This window comes from Elephas maximus, chromosome 3 (assembly GCF_024166365.1).
Source record: "Elephas maximus indicus isolate mEleMax1 chromosome 3, mEleMax1 primary haplotype, whole genome shotgun sequence".
NCBI classification, from domain to species: Eukaryota; Metazoa; Chordata; class Mammalia; order Proboscidea; family Elephantidae; genus Elephas; species Elephas maximus.
In genome coordinates this window covers 94,520,038-94,538,835 of record NC_064821.1, presented here as the reverse complement: position 1 = coordinate 94,538,835, position 18,798 = coordinate 94,520,038, and the positions used below count along the sequence as shown (strand labels likewise).

At 36.0% G+C, this 18,798-nt stretch overlaps 1 protein-coding gene across 5 annotated transcripts in view; it reads left to right on the top strand.

Moving 5' to 3' along the window:
- EPS15 (epidermal growth factor receptor pathway substrate 15) overlaps positions 1 to 18,798 on the top strand; it is a 177,024-nt gene that overhangs the window by 34,398 nt on the left and 123,828 nt on the right. For all 5 annotated transcript variants that reach the window (XM_049875165.1, XM_049875161.1, XM_049875163.1 and 2 more), the window contains 7 exons: positions 896 to 937; positions 9,645 to 9,734; positions 10,495 to 10,542; positions 13,144 to 13,239; positions 14,377 to 14,442; positions 15,544 to 15,669; positions 16,413 to 16,472. In XM_049875165.1, coding sequence (XP_049731122.1) covers positions 896 to 937; positions 9,645 to 9,734; positions 10,495 to 10,542; positions 13,144 to 13,239; positions 14,377 to 14,442; positions 15,544 to 15,669; positions 16,413 to 16,472 — 528 coding nt within the window. The remainder of the gene's footprint in view (positions 1 to 895; positions 938 to 9,644; positions 9,735 to 10,494; positions 10,543 to 13,143; positions 13,240 to 14,376; positions 14,443 to 15,543; positions 15,670 to 16,412; positions 16,473 to 18,798) is intronic.

Sequence of the window (18,798 nt, the reverse complement as noted above, 5' to 3'; positions counted from 1 at the left end):
TTATAAATAGAATTATTTTCTTAATTTCTTTTTCTCATTGTTCATTGCTGGTGTATAGAAATACAACTGATTTTCCTGTGTTGACCTTATATCCTGCGACTTTGCTGCATTTATTTATTAGCTCTAGTAGATCTGTGGAATCTTTGGAATTTTTTAGATATAGGATCATGTCATCTGCAAATAGAGATAGTTTTCCTTCTTTTTTGATTTGGATGGCTTTTATTTTTTTTTCTTGCCGGCTGTTCTGGCCTGAACTTCCAGTATAGTATTGAATAGCTGTGGTAAGGGCCATCATCCTTGTCTAGTTCCTAACCCTAAGGGGAAAGCTCTCAGGCTTTCTCCGTTGAGTCTGATGTCAGCAGTGGATTTTTCCTAAGTGCCCTTTATTATGTTGAGGAAATTTTCCTTGTATTCCTGGTTTTCTGAGTGTTTTTATCATGAAAAGGTGTTGTATTTTGTCAAGTACTTTTTCTCCATCAATTGAGATGATCATCTGAAGTGGTTTTTGAGTTTTAAACATAGGCACTTCGGCACATGGGTAGAAGATGAGTACTTGGGGCCTTGGGCCTCTCAACTGGCTTTAATCAAAGCATTTCAGGTTTAATTTGTTATATGTTGGGCTTCTGGGTAAAATTTTGTTTGAGGAAAAGACTTCCAATGTCAAAAATAATTTTAAAGTTCTTATTTTATTTCTTGTTTACCTGATTTTCAGTAATACATATAGTCCATTTATTCATCACCAGCACTGCCTAAAGTAAACCAAACCTAAGCTTCTTGAAATCAAGGATATTTTATCTTATTCATCTGTGCTTTGCAAGTACCTGTTGAATGAATGTTGATATGTTAACAGAAGTTACTACATAGCATATAATTTCTATTTATTTGTTTATTTTAGCTATCAAGTGGGAATCCTGTATTTGAAAAATACTATAGACAGGTAAGATTTTTGTTTCTTTGTTTTCTTGTATTGAATATAAACCCAATATACTGTCAATTCTTAATTATATGGGTGTATGTTATCAGCCAGCTGGATAAATTCTGACTTCTTTTTTCAACTTGTGCTTTAGCCTCCTACTTTGAGTACTTAAATCCTTTTGGCAAGCTCTCAGAAAAATTAAGGAAAGATGATGAAGCTCACTTAGTTATAATAAATATTTATGTTAAAAATCCATATGACATTAGATGTATTAATTTGGATATAAATATCCAAATTAATTTATAAGTCCAATAGAAATGGCTTTCTTTAAGATTTGTTAAAGTATAATTTCCAGAAAGTTAAAACCGTGACTCTTAAACAAATATGAAATGAATGCGTGTCAAAGATTTTATTCAGCCAGTTAATAACTGAATGAATCAACAAGATATAAAAACTAATTCAAATGAGAATATGAGGTATTGAGATTTTTATTCTCCACCAGATGTAATTTTCTTGCATTGCTGTGGACAAGATTCATGTGCATTAAACTATTTTCTGTAATTTAATCTCTACCCCTTGTTATTAGCTGCTGTTCAGTCACTGGAACTTCATGTACAACAGAAGGAAGCTCTGCCCAGTCCACACTTCTTTCCCCTACAGAGTATAAAATACTTTGGCCAATAGAAGGTCAATCAAAGGTGTATACCAGAGATTAGATAAGCCCCTGTTTTTATGCAGTCTCATTCCCAAGTATTGGATCATTTTTTATAAGTCTCCTCACATTGTGGTAATGACTCTGGAAAAGGTTCACTTCATTATATGTGACCTTGCTATATGTACACAGTTGCAGCAAGTGTCCGTTAATCACTATGGGCCTCCTTGGGTTTGGGCTTGTAAATCTAGAACCCTGCGGTGTTGAGCAACTCTATGGTCAGAGAAGTAATCTCTGCTTGAAATTTTTTTTTTAAGTGAAAGTTTACACCAAGTCACTCTCTCATAAAAAACCTTATATACACCTTGCTATATTTTTATATGCTCCTAGTTGCTCTCCGCCTAATGAGACAGCACATTCCTTCCCTCCACCCTGTGTTTCCATGTCCATTCAGCCAGCTTCTGTCCCCCTTGTCTCCTCCACACAGGAGCTGCCCAGATAGTCTCATGCATCTACATGATCCAAGAAGCTCCCCCCTCACCAGTATCATTTTCTGTCTTATAGTCCAGTCCAATCCTTGTCTGGAGGGTTGGCTTCGAGAATGGTTCCTGTCTTGGGCTAACAGACAGTCTGGGGACCATGACCTCTAGGATCCCTCTGGTCTCAGTCAGACCATTAAGCCTGGTTTTGTTTTGTTTTGTTTTTACTAGAATTTGGGGTCTGCATCCCACTGGTCTCCTGCTCCTTCAGAGATTCTCTGTTGTGCTCCCTGTCATGGCAGTCATCAGTTGTAGCTGGGCACCATCTAATTCTTGTCTCAAGCTGATGCAGTCTTTGATTTATGTGGCCCATTCTGACCTTTGGGCTCATACTTACCTTGTGTCTTTGGTGTTCTTCATTCTCCTTTGCTCTAGATGGGTTGAGACCAATTGTTTCTGCTTGAAATTTTCATAATGTATCTCAGATTGTACTTTTAAAGTCTCTCTTGGTCCTCTCTCTCAAGGCTAAGATCCAAACCTTAAAAAAATCTCTCTATTTCAACTGTAAAACAAACAAACAGAAAACCAAACTGGTTGCCTTGAGCCGACTTCGACTCATAGCAACCCTGTAGGACAGAGTAGAACTGCCTCATAAGGTTTCCAAGGCTATGATCTTTATGGGAGCAGACTGCTATATCTTTCTTCTGTGGAGCAGCTGGTGAGTTTGAATGACTGACCTTTTGGTATAGCAGCTGAGGGCTTAACCATCATGCCACCAGGGTTCCTTATTTCACCTGTAAAAACCCCACCCCACCTGTAGTACATATAAATTTGAGTAAGTGTCTCTCACTTTGAAGTTTCCCAGATTGGCTCCTAGCCTGCAAGTAAGTGACGTTCCTTGACTACCTGTGAGGATGGAATCTTATAGACCAGGTACCAGGCCGGCTTTCTTGGAAGGGCTTTGTAAGCATTAGCTCTACATAAAGTCAGTCATTGTTCCTTAATAATAATGGCTTCTTCTATTTAAAAAAAGGGGATCATTCTTAAATATGACCTTGTTTTGCACAGTGGATTTACTCAGTTATATCCTTATTAAAAGGAGAACAAATTGTTGTTTGTTATACATGTTGTTGTTGTTGTTAGGTGCCATTGAGTCAGTTCCGAATCATAGCAACTCCATGTGCAACAGAACAAAGCACTGCCAGGTCCTGTGCCATCCTCACAGTCGTTGTGCTTGAGCCCATTGTTACAGCCACTGTGTCAATCCGTCTTGTTGAGGGTCTTCTTTTTCGCTCACCTTCTGCTTTACCAAGCATGATGTCCTTCTCCAGGGACTGATCCCTCTTGATAACATGTCCAAAGTGTGTGAGACCTAGTCTTGCCATCCTTGCTTCCAAGGAGCATACTGGCTGTACTTCTTCCAAGACAGATTTGTTCCTTCTTCTGGCAGTCCATGGTATATTCAATATTCTTTGCCAACACCACAATTCAAAGGTGTCAATTATTCTTCGGTCTTCCCTTATTCATTGTCCAGCTTTTGCATGCATATAAGGTGATTGAAAACACCATGGCTTGGGTCAGGCTCACCTGAATCCTTAAAGTGACATCTTTGCTTTTTAAAGCTTTAAAGAGGTCTCTTGCAGCAGATTTGCCCAGTGCAGTGTGTCATTTGATTTCTTGACTGCTGCTTCCATGGGTGTTGATTGTGGATCCAAGTTAAATGAAATCTTTGATAACTTCAATCTTTTCTCCATTTATTATGATGTTGCTTATCGGTCCAGTTGTAAGGATTTTTGCTTTCTTTATGTTAAGGTGTGGTACATACTGAAGACCATCTTCTTTGATCTTTATCAGTAAGTGTTTCAAGTCCTCTTGACTTTCAACGAACAACGTTGTGTTGTCTGCTTAATGCAGGCGTTAATGAGTCTTCCTCTAGTCCTGATGCCATGTTCTACTTTATATAGTCCAGCTTCTCAGGTTATTTGCTCAGCATACAGATTGAATAAGTATGGCGAAAGGATACAACCCTGTCGCACGCCTTTTCTGATTTTAAATCATACAGGATCCACTTGTGCTGTTCCAACAACTGCCTCTTGGTCTATCTACAAGTTCTGCTGAGCACAATTAAGTGTTCTGGAATTCCCATTCTTTGTAATGGTATCCATAATTTGTTATGATCCACACAGTCAAATGCCTTCACATAGTCAATAAAACACAGGTAAACATCTTTCTGGTATTCTGTGCTTTCAGCCAGCATCCACCTGCCATCAGCAATAATATCCCTCATTGCACATCCTTTTCTGAATTCAGCATGAATTTCTGGAAGTTCCCTGTTGATGTACTGCTACAACTGCTTTTGTATGATCTTCAGCAACATTTTACTTGTATGTGATGTTAAAGATATTATTCGATAAATTCTGCATTCTGTTGGATCACCTTTCTTTGGAATAGACATAAATATGGATCTCTTCCAGTTGGTTGACCAGGTAGCTGTCTTCCAAATTTCTTGGCATAGGTGAGTGAGCACTTCCAGCACTGTGTCTGTTTTTTGAAACATCTCAGTTGGTATTCCGTCAATTCCTGGAGCCTTGTTTATCTCCAGTGTCTTCAGTACAGCTCGGACTTCCTTCAGTACCATCAGCTCTTAATCATATGCTAAGCCCTGAAATGGTTGAATGTCAACCAGTTCTTTTTAGTACAGTGACTCTCTGTATTCCTTCCATCTTCTTTTGATGCCTCCTGCATCATTTTATATTTTGCACAAAAATCCTTCAACATAGTAACTAGAAGCTTGAATTTTTTCTTTCAGTTTGAGAAATGCTGAGTGTCTTCTTCTCTTTGAGTTTTCGAACTCCAGGTCTTTGCACTTGTCATTATAATGCATTACTTAGTCTTCCCGAGCCGCCCTTTGAAATCATCTGTTCAGATCTTTTACTTCGTTTCTTCATTGCACTTTAGCTACTCTGCGTTCAGAAGCATCTTCCAGAGTCTCTTCTGACATCTATTTTGGTCTTTCTTTCCCGTCTTTTTAATGACCTTTTGCTTTCCTTGTGTATGATGTCCTTGATGTCATCCCACAGCTCATCTGGGCTTTGATCATTAGTGTTCACTGTGTCAAATCTATTCTTCAGATGGTTTCTAAATTGAGGTGGGATATGTTCATGGTTGTACTTTGGCTCTTGTAGAATTGTTCTAATTATCTTCAACTTCAGCTTGAACTTGCATATGAGCAATTGGTGGTCTGTTTCCACAGTCAGGCCCTGGCCTTGTTCTGACTGATGATACTGAGCTTTTCTATCGTCTCTTTCCACAGATGTAGTCGATTTTATTCCTGTGTATTCCATCTGTCAAGGTCAATGTGTATAGTCGCCGTTTATGTTGTTGAAAAATGTATTTGCAATGAAAAAGTCGTTGGTCTTGCAAAATTCTATCATGTGATCTCTGGCATCGTTTCTGTCACCAAAACCATATTTTCCAACTACTGATCCTTCTTCGTTTCCAACTTTTGCATTCCAATCACCAGTAATTATCAATGCACCTTGATTGCATGTTTGATCAATTTCACACTGCAGAAGTTGGCAAAAATCTCCAGTTCCTTTACCCTTGGCCTTAATAGTTAGTGTATAAATTTGAATAATAGATTAACTGGTCATCCTTGTAGGCATATGGCTATTTTCCTATCACTGACAGTGTTGCACTTCAGGATAAATCTTGAAATGTTCTTTTTGATGATGAATGCAACACCATTGCTTTTCAATTTGTCATTCCCAGCATAGTAGACCACATGATTGTATATATAGCTGTAACTATATATAGGTGTACGTAGTTATACCTGTATAACTATATCGCCATGGAAAGTAAGGACATTCAATAAAAGTATTTGTTTTTGAATTCTGAGGGGTCGGTGAGAATCAGATATCCTTTAAAACTGTTTCATTTCAGTTTATAAATAAATTGAGGGTTTGAGATAGCCTAAAAGGAAGGAGAAAGGGCTTCTTCATACATCCGTTAAAAAATAGAATATTAAAAATAATTCCAATTCAATAACCATGATTAAGTTTTCCTCAACAGTTCGTTCAGTCCATGTAATTAATTTGTGTTCCACTGGGTCCTAGGTTAGCAGTCTACTTTTGTGAAGTACGTACACATCTGCTTCCGGACTGAGAAGAGTCCTGGAAATCCTTAGTCATTCCACCAGTTACAGTATGAAAGTTATCTAGCTGATGTCAGCTTGGAAGCCTTTATCCAAAAGCCTACTTTTTGACGTGTTGATAACTCATTACATGGTATAGTCCTTTCTCTGAGACTTTCTTTTTTCAAGACGTGATTGTAGCCTGTAGCTTATGGCAGAGCCTATAGACAAGCATCAGAGTATGACAGAAACTACCTGTAGGTGACAAAGACTAAACGGCTGTGTTTAATTTATAACAGTAACCACAAGAATGGAAGGGAGTAAAATTCTTTATTGGGATATAGTACATAAACATTTCATAAGAGTTTGATGGCTGTTTTCCCTGAACACCTCAATGGTTAGGCTATCCTGGGGTGGGGGTTCCTTTTCTACCCTGGTTAGAGAGTGAGTGGGCGAGCAAAAAGACTTCTGTAAAATTTTAGAGGCAAGTTTCCCAACCCTTTCTGTACTTCCTTGTTACTTCAAATTTGAAGGATTGTGCAATTCTTTCCTTTTTTGCTGAGTGCCTCATTTATCCCATGTTCTAACACTTGAAAGAAAGGGCTTCTCTTTTTGCTTTGCTAGGATTGGCCTGTCTGGAATGCTTTGTATATATTTACAGTAAATTTAATCTTTTAACTAAACTTAAAAAACAGCTATCTCACAAAAATTCTAATATTATTTTACCTTACCCATGATTTTTTAAAAATTTGCTTTTTATTTTTACAAATAGAACTTTATGTTAGGAAATCTTTACAAAAGAGAGGGTGGTAATATTTTACCATTGCTGTTTTTGTCTTGTTTTACCAGCACCGATTTTTTTTTTTTTTTTAATTTTGTTGTTGTTGAGAATATACATAGCAAGACATGTACCACTTCAATTGTTTCTACATGTGCAATTCATTGACATGTTCTTTGGGTTCTGTAACCATTCTCACTCTCCTTTACTGAATTGTACCTCCCCCATTAATATAAACTCACTTCTCTCTAAGGTTCCTGTCTAATCTTTTGAGTCGATTCCGACTCATGGCAACCCTATGGTGCAGAGTAGAATTGCTGCATAGGGTTTCCAGGGAGCGACTGGTGGATTTGAACTGCCAGCCTTTTGGTTCGCAGCCAAGCTTTTAACCACTGGACTACCAGGGCTCCTTGATCCCACATAGATAGTTCTTAAAAGAGCATAATGCTCAAGGCAAACAGTTTTTGCTAGTTAAGCTAAACTATTGTTTGGTTTTAGGAAGACTTAAGGGAATATTTTTGGTTTAAGGTTTAAAGAGTATCGTTTGGTTTTAAGACTCAAGGGAATATTTTTGGTTTAAGGTTTAAAGAGTATCTCAGGGCAAAAGTTTCAGGGGTTCATCCAGCCTCCGTGGCTCCAGAAAGTCTGGAGTCCCTGAGAATTTCAAAATCTGTTCTATGTTTCCCCACTTTGATCAGGCTTTTTCTATAGAATCTTCCCTCAATATTCAGTAATGGTAGCTGGGCACCATCTAGTTCTTCTGGTCTTATAACCTAGATGGCAGTCCAAAACCAATATTTTAAAATTAAGGTTTTTCTTCCAGTTGTACTTTAGATGCAGGTTTACAGAACAAACTAGTTTCTCATTAAACAGTACACATACTGTTTTATGACTTTGGTTAACTACCCCACAACATGTCAATACTCTCCCTTCTCAACCATGGGTTCCCTTTTCCCAGCTTTCCTGTTCCCTCCTGCCTTCTAGTCTCTGCCCCTGAGTTGGTGTGCCCCTTTAGTCTTGTTTTATTTTTTGAGCCTGTCTAATCTTGGGCTGAAGGGTAAGCCTTGGGAGTGACTTCATTACTGAGCTAAAAGGGTGTCTGGGGCTATACCCTTGGGGTTTCTCCAGTCTATGTCAGACCAGTAAGTCTAATCTTTTTTTGTGAGTTAGAATTTTGTTCAGCATTTTTCTCCAGCTCTGTCTGGGACCCTGTATTGTGATCCCTGTCAGAGCAGCTAGTGGCAGTAGCTGGGCAACATCTAGTTGTACTGAACTCAGTCTGGTGGAGGCTGTGGTAGATGTGGTCTGTTAGTCCTTTGAACTAACTTTTTCCTTTAGTTTTTTTTTACCCTCGCTCCTGAAGGGGATGAGCCCAGTGTTGTATTTTAGATGGCTACTCGTAGGCTTTTAAGACCGCAGACACTAATCACCAAAATAGAATGTAGAACATTTTTTTTAATTAAACTATGTTTTGCCAATTGACCTAGATATTCTCGAGACCATGGTCCCCTCAGCCCAGCAATTCAGTCCCTCAGGGAGTCTGGATGTGTCTGTGGAGCTTCTGTGACCTTGCCTTATACAAGTTGCACTGGCTTCCCCAGTGTTATGTACTGTCTTACCCTTCGCCAATGTTCCCACGTATCTATTGTCTATTTAGTGTTTTTCCATCCCCTCCCCCCACCCCCGTAACCATCAAAGATTGTTGCTTTTTGTGTGTAAACCTTTTCATGAGTTTTTACAGTAGTGGTCTCATAACAATATTTGTCCTTTTTGTAAGTGACTTATTTCACTCAGCATAATGCCCTCCAGATTCATCCATGTTATGAGATGCTTCACAGATTCAACGTTGTTCTTTATTGTTGTGTAATACTCCATTGTGTACATGTACCATAGTTTATCCATTCATCTGTTGATGGGCATCTAGGTTGTTGCCATCTTTTTGCTATTGTGAACAGTGCTGCAATGAACACGGTGTGCATTAAAATTAAGGTTTTTTGTTTTTGTTGTTCATTTCTGAAGTATGTCAATTTTCAAGTGTTTTTCTGTTCTTGCTGGCCTCATTCTGTCCTAAAGGAAAGTCCCCATCAGTTTAAATGATATGTTTCCCTTAATATACTTTGGGAGCTTAGTTTTAAAAATACTTCTTAAATTTACTATGGAATCACAGCTGGTTTTAGAGCTGATGATCGCTTTGACTTTTTTTTAAAGTGCTACAATTTCTAAGAGTAAGTATAAAAGCAGAAGTTAATGATTTAAAGATGTTTGAAGAGGCAGATAACATATACAGCTCTTCTCATTTGTTGAAAGATATCTCCCGGAAATGCTTTTCCCCCCTTCCCCCCTGCCACTCTCCCCCGTTGCCATTTAAGTTTATTGGAATTTAAACGGCAAGCATAGAATATTTGGAGCCAGAAGATAATGTGTTAATATTACCACTCCACTAATTTGCTTTACTTCTCCAAGCTTCAGTTTTCTCAACTCTATAATAGCATGATTAAAAATACTTTGTGAATTGCCAGTGCTGACTATCACTGTATTCATAAAGCTTTACACATATTCCTTGACCCTCACTAGTCAAAGGATTCCCCTTTTGGAAAATCCAGTTCCCAAATTAAAGGATGAAAACAAGTAAATAACGATAATTTTGCCTTTGTGTTTGTTTGCAACCTACAGTTTGTATTTTTCAGGTTGATACGGGCAATACTGGAAGGGTGTTGGCTTCTGATGCTGCTGCTTTCCTGAAAAAATCAGGTCTTCCAGACTTGATACTTGGAAAGGTAGAATTTATTCATTATAACTAGATTATAATGAATATTTAGTACTGTAAATGAATTAGATGCAAATTCAGAAAGATAGTGTCAGGAAAGTTAGAAGTTAAAACAGAGTCATAGACGCAGTTACACTAATAAGATGGAGGGAATTTGAGATGGAGTGATTTATCTGCTTGAAAAATAAGACGTTTCCAGATTTTTAGACACAAAATACTTTTTAGTAGGATGAAATGAGAAAGTAATAGTACGTTTGAGTATTGTGGAGAGAAACAGTGCTGACTAGTAACCTTGTCACCCACTCAGAAGGAGTTGGCTCTATCCCTACGTCCTCTATTATAACTGTCTCTAATGGTGTTTAATGTGTGGTGAGTAAGTGGGGATGGGATGCTTTGGAAAGAGCGCATAGAGGTGGAAAGCCCCTTTCTTGGCTTGATCCCTGTACATAGGATATTGATAATACGTTCAAAATTCTGCAAAATAATCCTATTAATACTTTTAATTATTCACAAGTAAACATTAACCATCTCAACTTGCCCATAGGAAAAAATATCATCTTAATAAGAATCTAAAGTTAGGGCAGTATTTTCTAGGAGAAAGGGCTTTGGACTCAGAACCTGAGTTATTGAAAAACGCATTGAGATAGAAGTTAGAATGTGAGTGTTCATCAGTGAGTCACTTAACCTCACTGGGCCTTAGTACTAAATAAACTTTAAGATGATTTTTGTTGAAAATACAGATTGATACTTTTTTTTCTTTCAAATTTCAGATTTGGGATTTAGCTGACACAGACAGCAAAGGTATCCTGAACAAACAAGTAAGATTCAGAGATTCATATGAAAAAATTTTTTGAATGATTCAGAATCAGAAATAGCCAGCAGTTTTTTTGTATTTTCATGCTAAGAATGGTGTTTTTGTTTGTTTGTGCAAGCTCTAGAGTTTTGCAAGGGCAAGTGTTATAACCAAATGAAAATATTTTCAATCACTAGACATTTAAGTAAGTTCCAAAGGTTAGAGTTAGTTTGGTGCCATTGTTTTCCTGGAGTTTATTTTTCTTAGTCTGAGTTTCAGAGAGGCTTTGCTCTTTGTATATCTTCTTATTAATTAAAATTCTTATATGTACAGGCTTATAAGTAAAAGTCAATTTAATTAGTAAGTGTTAAGATGATATTGCCGAGTACATTTGAAATGAAGCTCTTGGCCAATCTGACCTGTGTATTGTGGTCTAGATCTTACTCTTTCTTACATATAACCCCAAAATTGGTTTACAGGCCAGAAGTAAATCCTAGACCAGAAATACATGAAAGTGGTTATGACCACAGGATTTCAGCATCATGAGTGTGCTTTGAAGTTCTGCTTGTTGGGGATGGATTTCAGAGTTCTACAGAGTTGAACTCAAAGCTTACTATATGCTAATACATTTACTGAGTGCCACTGCTCAAATCTAATTTCTCCCTAGGGGGATAGCTAAAGCAAGATCCATCCCAAAAACAGGATAGGAAAAATTAGATGAGATGGTCAGAATATCCATTCTCTTAATTAAGATTTTGGGGTTAGATTGTAGTCCCTATTGGAGCCCTGGGCAAAAGGGCCAGTTTGGTACATTGGAGACATTAGGAAGACTAAACTCACATGTGCACCTAGGATGCTGTGCATTCTTTCATCAAATATTTGTTGAGTACCTGTTAGGAGCCAGGCTTTGGGAATACAGAGGTGAATCTGACAGATGTTGTCCCTATGCTCATGAGCTTACAGTATAATAAATTCTTCTCTGATATTCCTACACTTTGGATGTTGAGTTTGTCTTTGTTGCATCAAGGTAGCTGGATTTATGGGTCTGGGTTTAACATCGATGTTTGGACAGGAGTCATAGGTGTAGGATTTAATGTATGAAAGAAAGAAAAGAAAACAATACTTACAGAGTTCCTATGTGCCAAAACAGCACTAGGCACTTCCCACCTATAGTTTTTATTTTGCAAAGTAAGTATTAGCCCACCTTTTATGGAAGAGTTTTATGTAACTTGCACATGGCCTTACAACTTTGAATAGTAGAAACTGGAATTTAATGCAGGACTTTCACTTCAGAGCTCATCTGTACTGGGGAGTGGATCTGCTTGCCTAAGAGTAATTGAATCTCATAGAATGAGAAAAGAGAAGGAGGGTCAATGTTGGACTGCTTAGAATACCAACATTTAAAAGTCGGAGGAGACATTGAATCCAACGGAGGAGACTAGAAAGGTCAGCAGAAAACTAGGAGAGCTTATTGAAGCTATGCTGGTGATGGGAGAGTTTCAGGGTATAGTGTCCCATGCGCCAAGAGAACAAGCAGGATGAGGTTTTTTTTTTTTTAAAGAGATCATCATATTTGGTAGATAGAAGGTTATTTGTGATGTAGGGAGTTTTACTAGCTAATAGTGGGAATTGAAGTCAGATTGCACAGAGGCTTGTGGAGTGAATAAGAAGAGAGGAGAGATCTTGAAAGAGCACTTTTTTCAAGAAATTTGTGACCAAAGGCAAGGAATTACATGAAGCAGCTAGCAGGCAAGGTGATAAAAATAGGTTAAGAACTGGGTAAGAAGGGTATAGGTGAGAATAGGGAATCTGAGAAAAGTAGTGAAGAGTTGATTACATCAGCATCTGCTTTAGGGTATTGACAAGTTGCAAGTAATAGTAACTGAAGTAAAGGCTTTGCTGTCATTTCTCTTCCCAGACCTGACTTTAATTCAAAACAGTGGAAAACATTTGCTTCAATATCTTTGCATTTAAGTATGTATGTAATGTATGTTTTGGACTGAGACTTCCAAATACCAAAAATCCAAAGACCTTTTGGGGAGATTTATAAATATTTTTAAGTCAAGCAGTTATATAAGTGTTTTAGATGCTGTGCAGTTATTTTCTATAGCTGTTCTTGAATGGCAATGACTGAGTCACTTGAATGACTGATCCAGTTTCAGAATTTATAATCACACAATCCAAAGATGACTTTTGATAATGTTTAGCCTTCTAGACTTTTTTCAAAATTTTTTTCTCACTTAAATGATAAAATAATTTTTGTTATACATTGTTAAATATTCTTGGAAGCATGGTTATTAATTCTGTATAATTTCCATTCTCTGTATATAACAATATATTTAAATATTTTCCCATTATACTGTTATATATAATATTATTATGTTAGGGTCATCTTTGTATGTAGGAATTTTCTCAGTTTTAAAGCAAGCAAATGTACTGTTATATTTGTTGCTACATAAGAAACTTGTAATAATTGTGAATTATTTTGTTTTCAGATTATAAGTGTATATATACACACATAGTTAAAGTGTGTGTGCATGTGTGTGTGTACATACATATATCTACATGTACATACATACATATGTATTTCCTTAACATTCTTAACATTCATACTTGTCTTTCTTAGGAATTCTTTGTTGCTTTGCATCTGGTGGCATGTGCCCAGAACGGATTGGATGTTTCGTTGAGTAGCTTGAACCTGGCTGTTCCTCCACCAAAATTTGTAAGAAACGCTTTTAAATTTAATTTCTTTTGAAATGATATTACATGCTTTGAAACTTAGATTTTATATCTATAAAAAAACTCTCCCTGCAGCCCCTGTTGCCCAACCTGGTTTCTTTCTCAATGGCTACTGCTGTTACTAGTTTCTTATGTATCCTTCCAGAGATATTGTACGTATATATATATGTGTGTGTGTGTGTCTGTATGTATAAAGAAATACAGATGTAGATTTCTTCATTTTACATTAATTGCAGCATACTATACCCACGATTCAATACCTTTTTAAAAAGAAAAATATGTTTCAGAGATCATTACATATCCTTACATAAAAGCTTCCTCATTCTTTTTTTATGGCTGCATAGTATTCCTTTGCTTGTATTCAACCATAATTTTTATATATGTATTTTTTTTTTTTCATCTGTGTCTTCAACCAGATAAACATAATGAACTTGGGCATGCTGTTAATAGCATGTACTTGTACCTAGAAGTCCTAAGGGCTAATCATATTGGCTTGTTTTCCCAATCTGATCTCCTTAAGTACTACGGGAAAAAGCCATCAGTTAATAGGGCTGTAAATATTTTTGTTACATTCAGACATCTGTTTTTTTTTTTTTTAATTCTTATAATTCTTTTCCGTACATTCAGATATCTTTATCTCAGTTACAATAGGATTTCATCAATAATACTTACATGTTTCAGTTAGTGCTGTACACTCATTTATGTGTCTAACTTAGCAAAACAGTATTTGTTTCATTTGTACTCAGATGAATGTTTTTCCTTGTTGTCGTTGAGTCGATGCTGACTTACGGCAACTGCATATGTTACAGAGTAGAACTGCTCCATAGGGCTTTCTTGGCTGTAATTTTTATGAAAGCAGATTGCCAGGCCTTTCTTTCACAGTGCTGCTGGGTGGGTTCAACTGCCAACCTTTAGGTTAGTGGAGCTCAAACAGTTTTGCCACCCAAGGACCTCTAGATGAAGGTCTAATTAATGATAAAATGGAATGTCCTGTGTGCATTGAGATCCAGCAGTTTTTATGAATGTATATTTTTTTTTAATTTAAATCCAATGTCTGCTTTTTCTTCATTGCTTATTGATGTGAAGATTTCATCCCTTCCTGTTTTTTTTCCCTCTTTAGCGTGATACCAGTAGTCCTTTACTAATCAGCGGAACCACTGCAGCTGAACTCCCATGGGCTGTGAAAGTAAGTAAACTTTGTAACTATTCTTTTCTTACCCTGCTTTGCTTCCTGCCCACATACACCCTCCTCCACATCTCTGAAATATATTGCAGTCTATATTAGACTCTGATAGGTATGTTCAAGTGCTGGGAATTTTTAGTGGGATCTTTAAGCTTTGTCTCATTTTTGTTATACTGTAAAATAAAAAATGGTGATGTCATAATCTTATATTAACTAAAACATTTTGTGAGTAGGTAGTTCACCCCACTGGTATTATTTCTTGTTTGAAAATTCTGGTTAACTTGATTTTCTCTTTAGGCTTAGCCATTAAAACAAACAATATAAAATCTTTCTGAAATGGGTATTTAATGTTACAGTTATTTGAATGCATTACATTGATTACAGGTTTTTTAAATTATAATTTAAAAAGGTATTAGAATATAGTCAGTCATATAGACAGTATGTATATGTTTTGTCAAAACAGTTTTTTTTATATGTCTCTGTATGCTAGTGGGCTAATTTAAAATGTGTTGGTAGGAATTTAGTCTTAACTGGGTAAACCATGAATGATAGTTTTTGATGTTATATAAGCAACTTTTCAGTATTTTGGGAGATGTCTTGTAATTGGCAAGGAAAAGAAATCTTGCTTTGGGAAAAATAGGGGAATTTTGATGTTTATTTCCATGGCAATAATTTTATTTTTACATTTATTTGTTTGAATTTGAAACATGTACCTACCTAACACCATGTTTAGAAAGTCATAGAAAATCACTAACTAGCTGTGTGTTCTTGTAAAAGTTACTTCCTTGCTGAGGGTTTAAGTGAGAGAGTTGGACTAATTATTCATCAAAGCCCTTTAAGCTCTGAAATCTTTTCATTTTAAATACTAGAGAAGCAAAGATAGTGTCCAAGCTAAAAAAGGAACAGGACGCTGAATTCTTGAGTAGAGTTACTTTGAAATTATTATACTAGAGTTTGATGAAAGGGAAAAATGATAAATGCTAAATATATAAATACTGAAATAAGTCAAAAATATGTTATCTGTTCTTTGATGGCTTAATTTTCATAGGTGTTTTTAAATCCTTTTCACCATTACATAACCTGTGATCTTTTTTTATATCATAGTCTGAAGACAAGGCCAAATACGACGCAATTTTTGATAGTTTAAGCCCGGTGAATGGATTTCTATCTGGTGGTAAAGTGAAACCAGTATTGCTCAACTCTAAGTTACCTGTGGATATCCTTGGAAGAGTAAGATATTATTAACTTCTAAATGTAGTTTTTATGTATTCTAATTTTGTATCTACCGGGGACATTACAGGTCCTTGTTAAAAAATACACAGATCTTATTTTGAAATTGTATTATTACAGAATTCTCTTGTGTTCTGACTTAATATATAAAATTATTTCCAAATTATTTCTGTATGTTGTTATCCCCTCTAAAATATAAGTATTGAAAATTAGCTATATATGTAAGCTCCTAAATTAGGTCATTTTTTAAATTGTACTGTTCATTTAGCCCTATGACCTCTCAATTTCTTGTATTTCTGGAGACCAGCAGTATTTTACATATGATACTCCCATGCCTGTATCATGAGCCTTGTCATAGGAATAGTTTCATCTCTGAAGTCATAAATTCTGCTCTGTAACAAGCACTTTGTTTTTCTAGATCTCTTTCCCAGATACTTGCAAGACTTTAATTCTCTGACTTCATCAGTACTTTCAAATATCAGATTCTTTTACTTTTCCCCTTTCTTTTGGACTTACTTCCTTGTTGATCCCAATTGGCTGTGTGATCCACAGTTTTCATGTCCTTATCCTTAGCTCCCTTTACCATGTTATTCTTCCATTTCTCCCACCTAGTGAAATTCCAGGTTTGCATAAAGCTAATTATCTGTGTTCTCTGTGGTTGCACATGGACTGTACTTGCTGTTCATAAGTAGCACATTAAATGAAAATACATTAATCTTTCTCAATTCTTGCTGTTTTCTAAGGTTTGGGAGTTGAGTGATATTGACCATGACGGGATGCTTGACAGAGATGAATTTGCAGTTGTAAGTAACCTAATGAATGTTCTTTTAATCTTACACATATTAGTGGTTTTCTCAAATGGAAATTTCTCCTTGTTAGTTTCCTTAGAGGAAAACACATTTGCATAAGATTTTTGGCATGAACTTTTTAGCCTAGAATTTATAGATAGTTGATGAATACTTTTTAAATAGGTAATAGAAAGGTGTGTGTTTTCTCCATCTTCATTTTAAGGTACATAGGAATATAGGCTTTGGAAAATGCTCTGTAAAGATGCTAAGTGGTATTGTGTTTTGTATTCCAACTTGACTAGGTATCTCAGGACCTGCTTGCTATGGAATAATAGAGAAAGTTGTGACGTTTTATCTGAGAACATGTTATCCATAGCAATCAGATAGCTAATTCCAAGGAATTTTGTATTTATCTCTTCCTTAAAGGTTAGATAAAACTGTGCTGTGAATTCATCAGTGGCAAATTGCTAATCCTCCTTTTCATCTCTTTGTTGGAAATTTGTTTGTTTTCTTTATTTAGCTAAAGGAACCATCCATTTCTTTGACTTTCAGACTTGTCACAGATTTGCATTTTTCTCTTAGTCTCTTCTGGGTTTGTGATTGTGCATCTTTTCTTGTTCCAAATCTTGTGTATTTTTGTGCTCCCTCATTTTTTGTTTAATTTTATTTTATTGATCTTTTAAAAGAACCATCTTTTAGATTTATGTGTGCTTTTGGTTATGCTTTGACTTTTTATTTCATTCATTTTAGTTTTTGTCTTAATTTGCTTTTCCTAATTTCTTTTTGTTTGTTTTTTCATAATTTCTGAAGATGAATACTAAGTTCCTTTATTAGTTATCATGTTTAATATTGAAAGCATTTAAAGGATACATTTTTCCCCTGAATATAGGTTTAGCTGGATTTCCTACAGATTGGTGCAAAGTTCTCTTCACTGTTTCCTGATTTCAAAGTAATTAAGTTTTGTTATTGTTGTTGTTGTTAACTTTGTGTATACCTTTCATTTGATTAGATTATGACTAAAGAGTGTGATGTATAAAATCTTCACTTTCAAAAATTTGTTGAGGTTTTTTTTGTTGTTGCCAAGTTCAGGATATATTTTTACATATGGTCTATGGATTTGTCAACATTTCCGTTTGGAGGATGTTGTTAGTTGCCATCAAGTTGGGTGCTTTGACTTACAGTGACCCCATGTACAATAGAACAAAATTGTTGATATGCTTATGTCCATTGTTGTGGCTGCTCTGTATTTTGAGTGCCTTCTAACCTAGGGGCTTATCTTTCAGCACTACATTGTACAGTATTCTGTTGTGATCCATAGGGTTTTCACTGGCTAGTTTTTAGGTATAGATCCCCAGGCCTTTCTTCCTAAAAAAAAAAAAAAAAGTCTGTCTGATTCTGGAAGCTCTGCTGAAACCTGTCCACTATGGGTGATCTTGCTGATGTTTGAAATACTCGTGGCATAGCTTCTAGAATCAGAGCAACATGCAAGCATTACAGTACAACAGACTGACGTATGGGCGTTAGGCCTCTGTCAAATTTATTGATTATGTGTTAGTCTTTTTTTTTTTTTTTTTTGCTGTTTCTTAAATTTTATTCTGTTTACTTCCCACAAGAGTGAAGTGAAGAAGGCAGGATACCTATTATCACACTTTAGAGAAAATATGCAGAAATAGAAACTTCAAGGTCAAAGGTCTCTAATCTTTTTCATTTTATTTTAGGTGATAATTGGGAATTGGCAGGGGAACCCTATTACAGTGTTCATAAAGATATCCCACCTGGATATCAGAGGTTGAGTTAATATTTATGGGAAGTTGTCGGGGGGAGAGGGAATGTATTGAAAAGGCTCGGCTGATGATGCACCTTGGAATACTGTTAAACTCAATACATTACTGTTTTATAAACAGTTTTTGTGTTAAGAATGTTGGTACAAAATCTTTGCACTGGTCAGGTGTATTCAAGGATTTTTTTTTCTTGTAAAGACAAAAATTTTTAATTTTGAAGAAGTATTTATATTAGTATAGTTAGTATAGGCGGAGAGTAGTGTTGTCTTCATTTGGTAAATAGTAGTATATTCTAGGTAAGTGAATGAACATGGTTTATCTTACATGCCCTGAAGCCTTTTCATAAGCACCTTACTCAGTTTTTTAATAAAAGTAAAATTATTTAAGAATAATAAACACTTTGTGGAAAATTACAGCTTAAAAATTTATTTTTAAATACTTAACACCCATATACCATCTTCTAGAATTACTAATTGTGTTAACCATTCTGCTACATTTGCTTTCTCTTTGTGCGTTCCTCAGAATTTTTCTTTTTCAATTTTATCATTCTTAATGCTTTC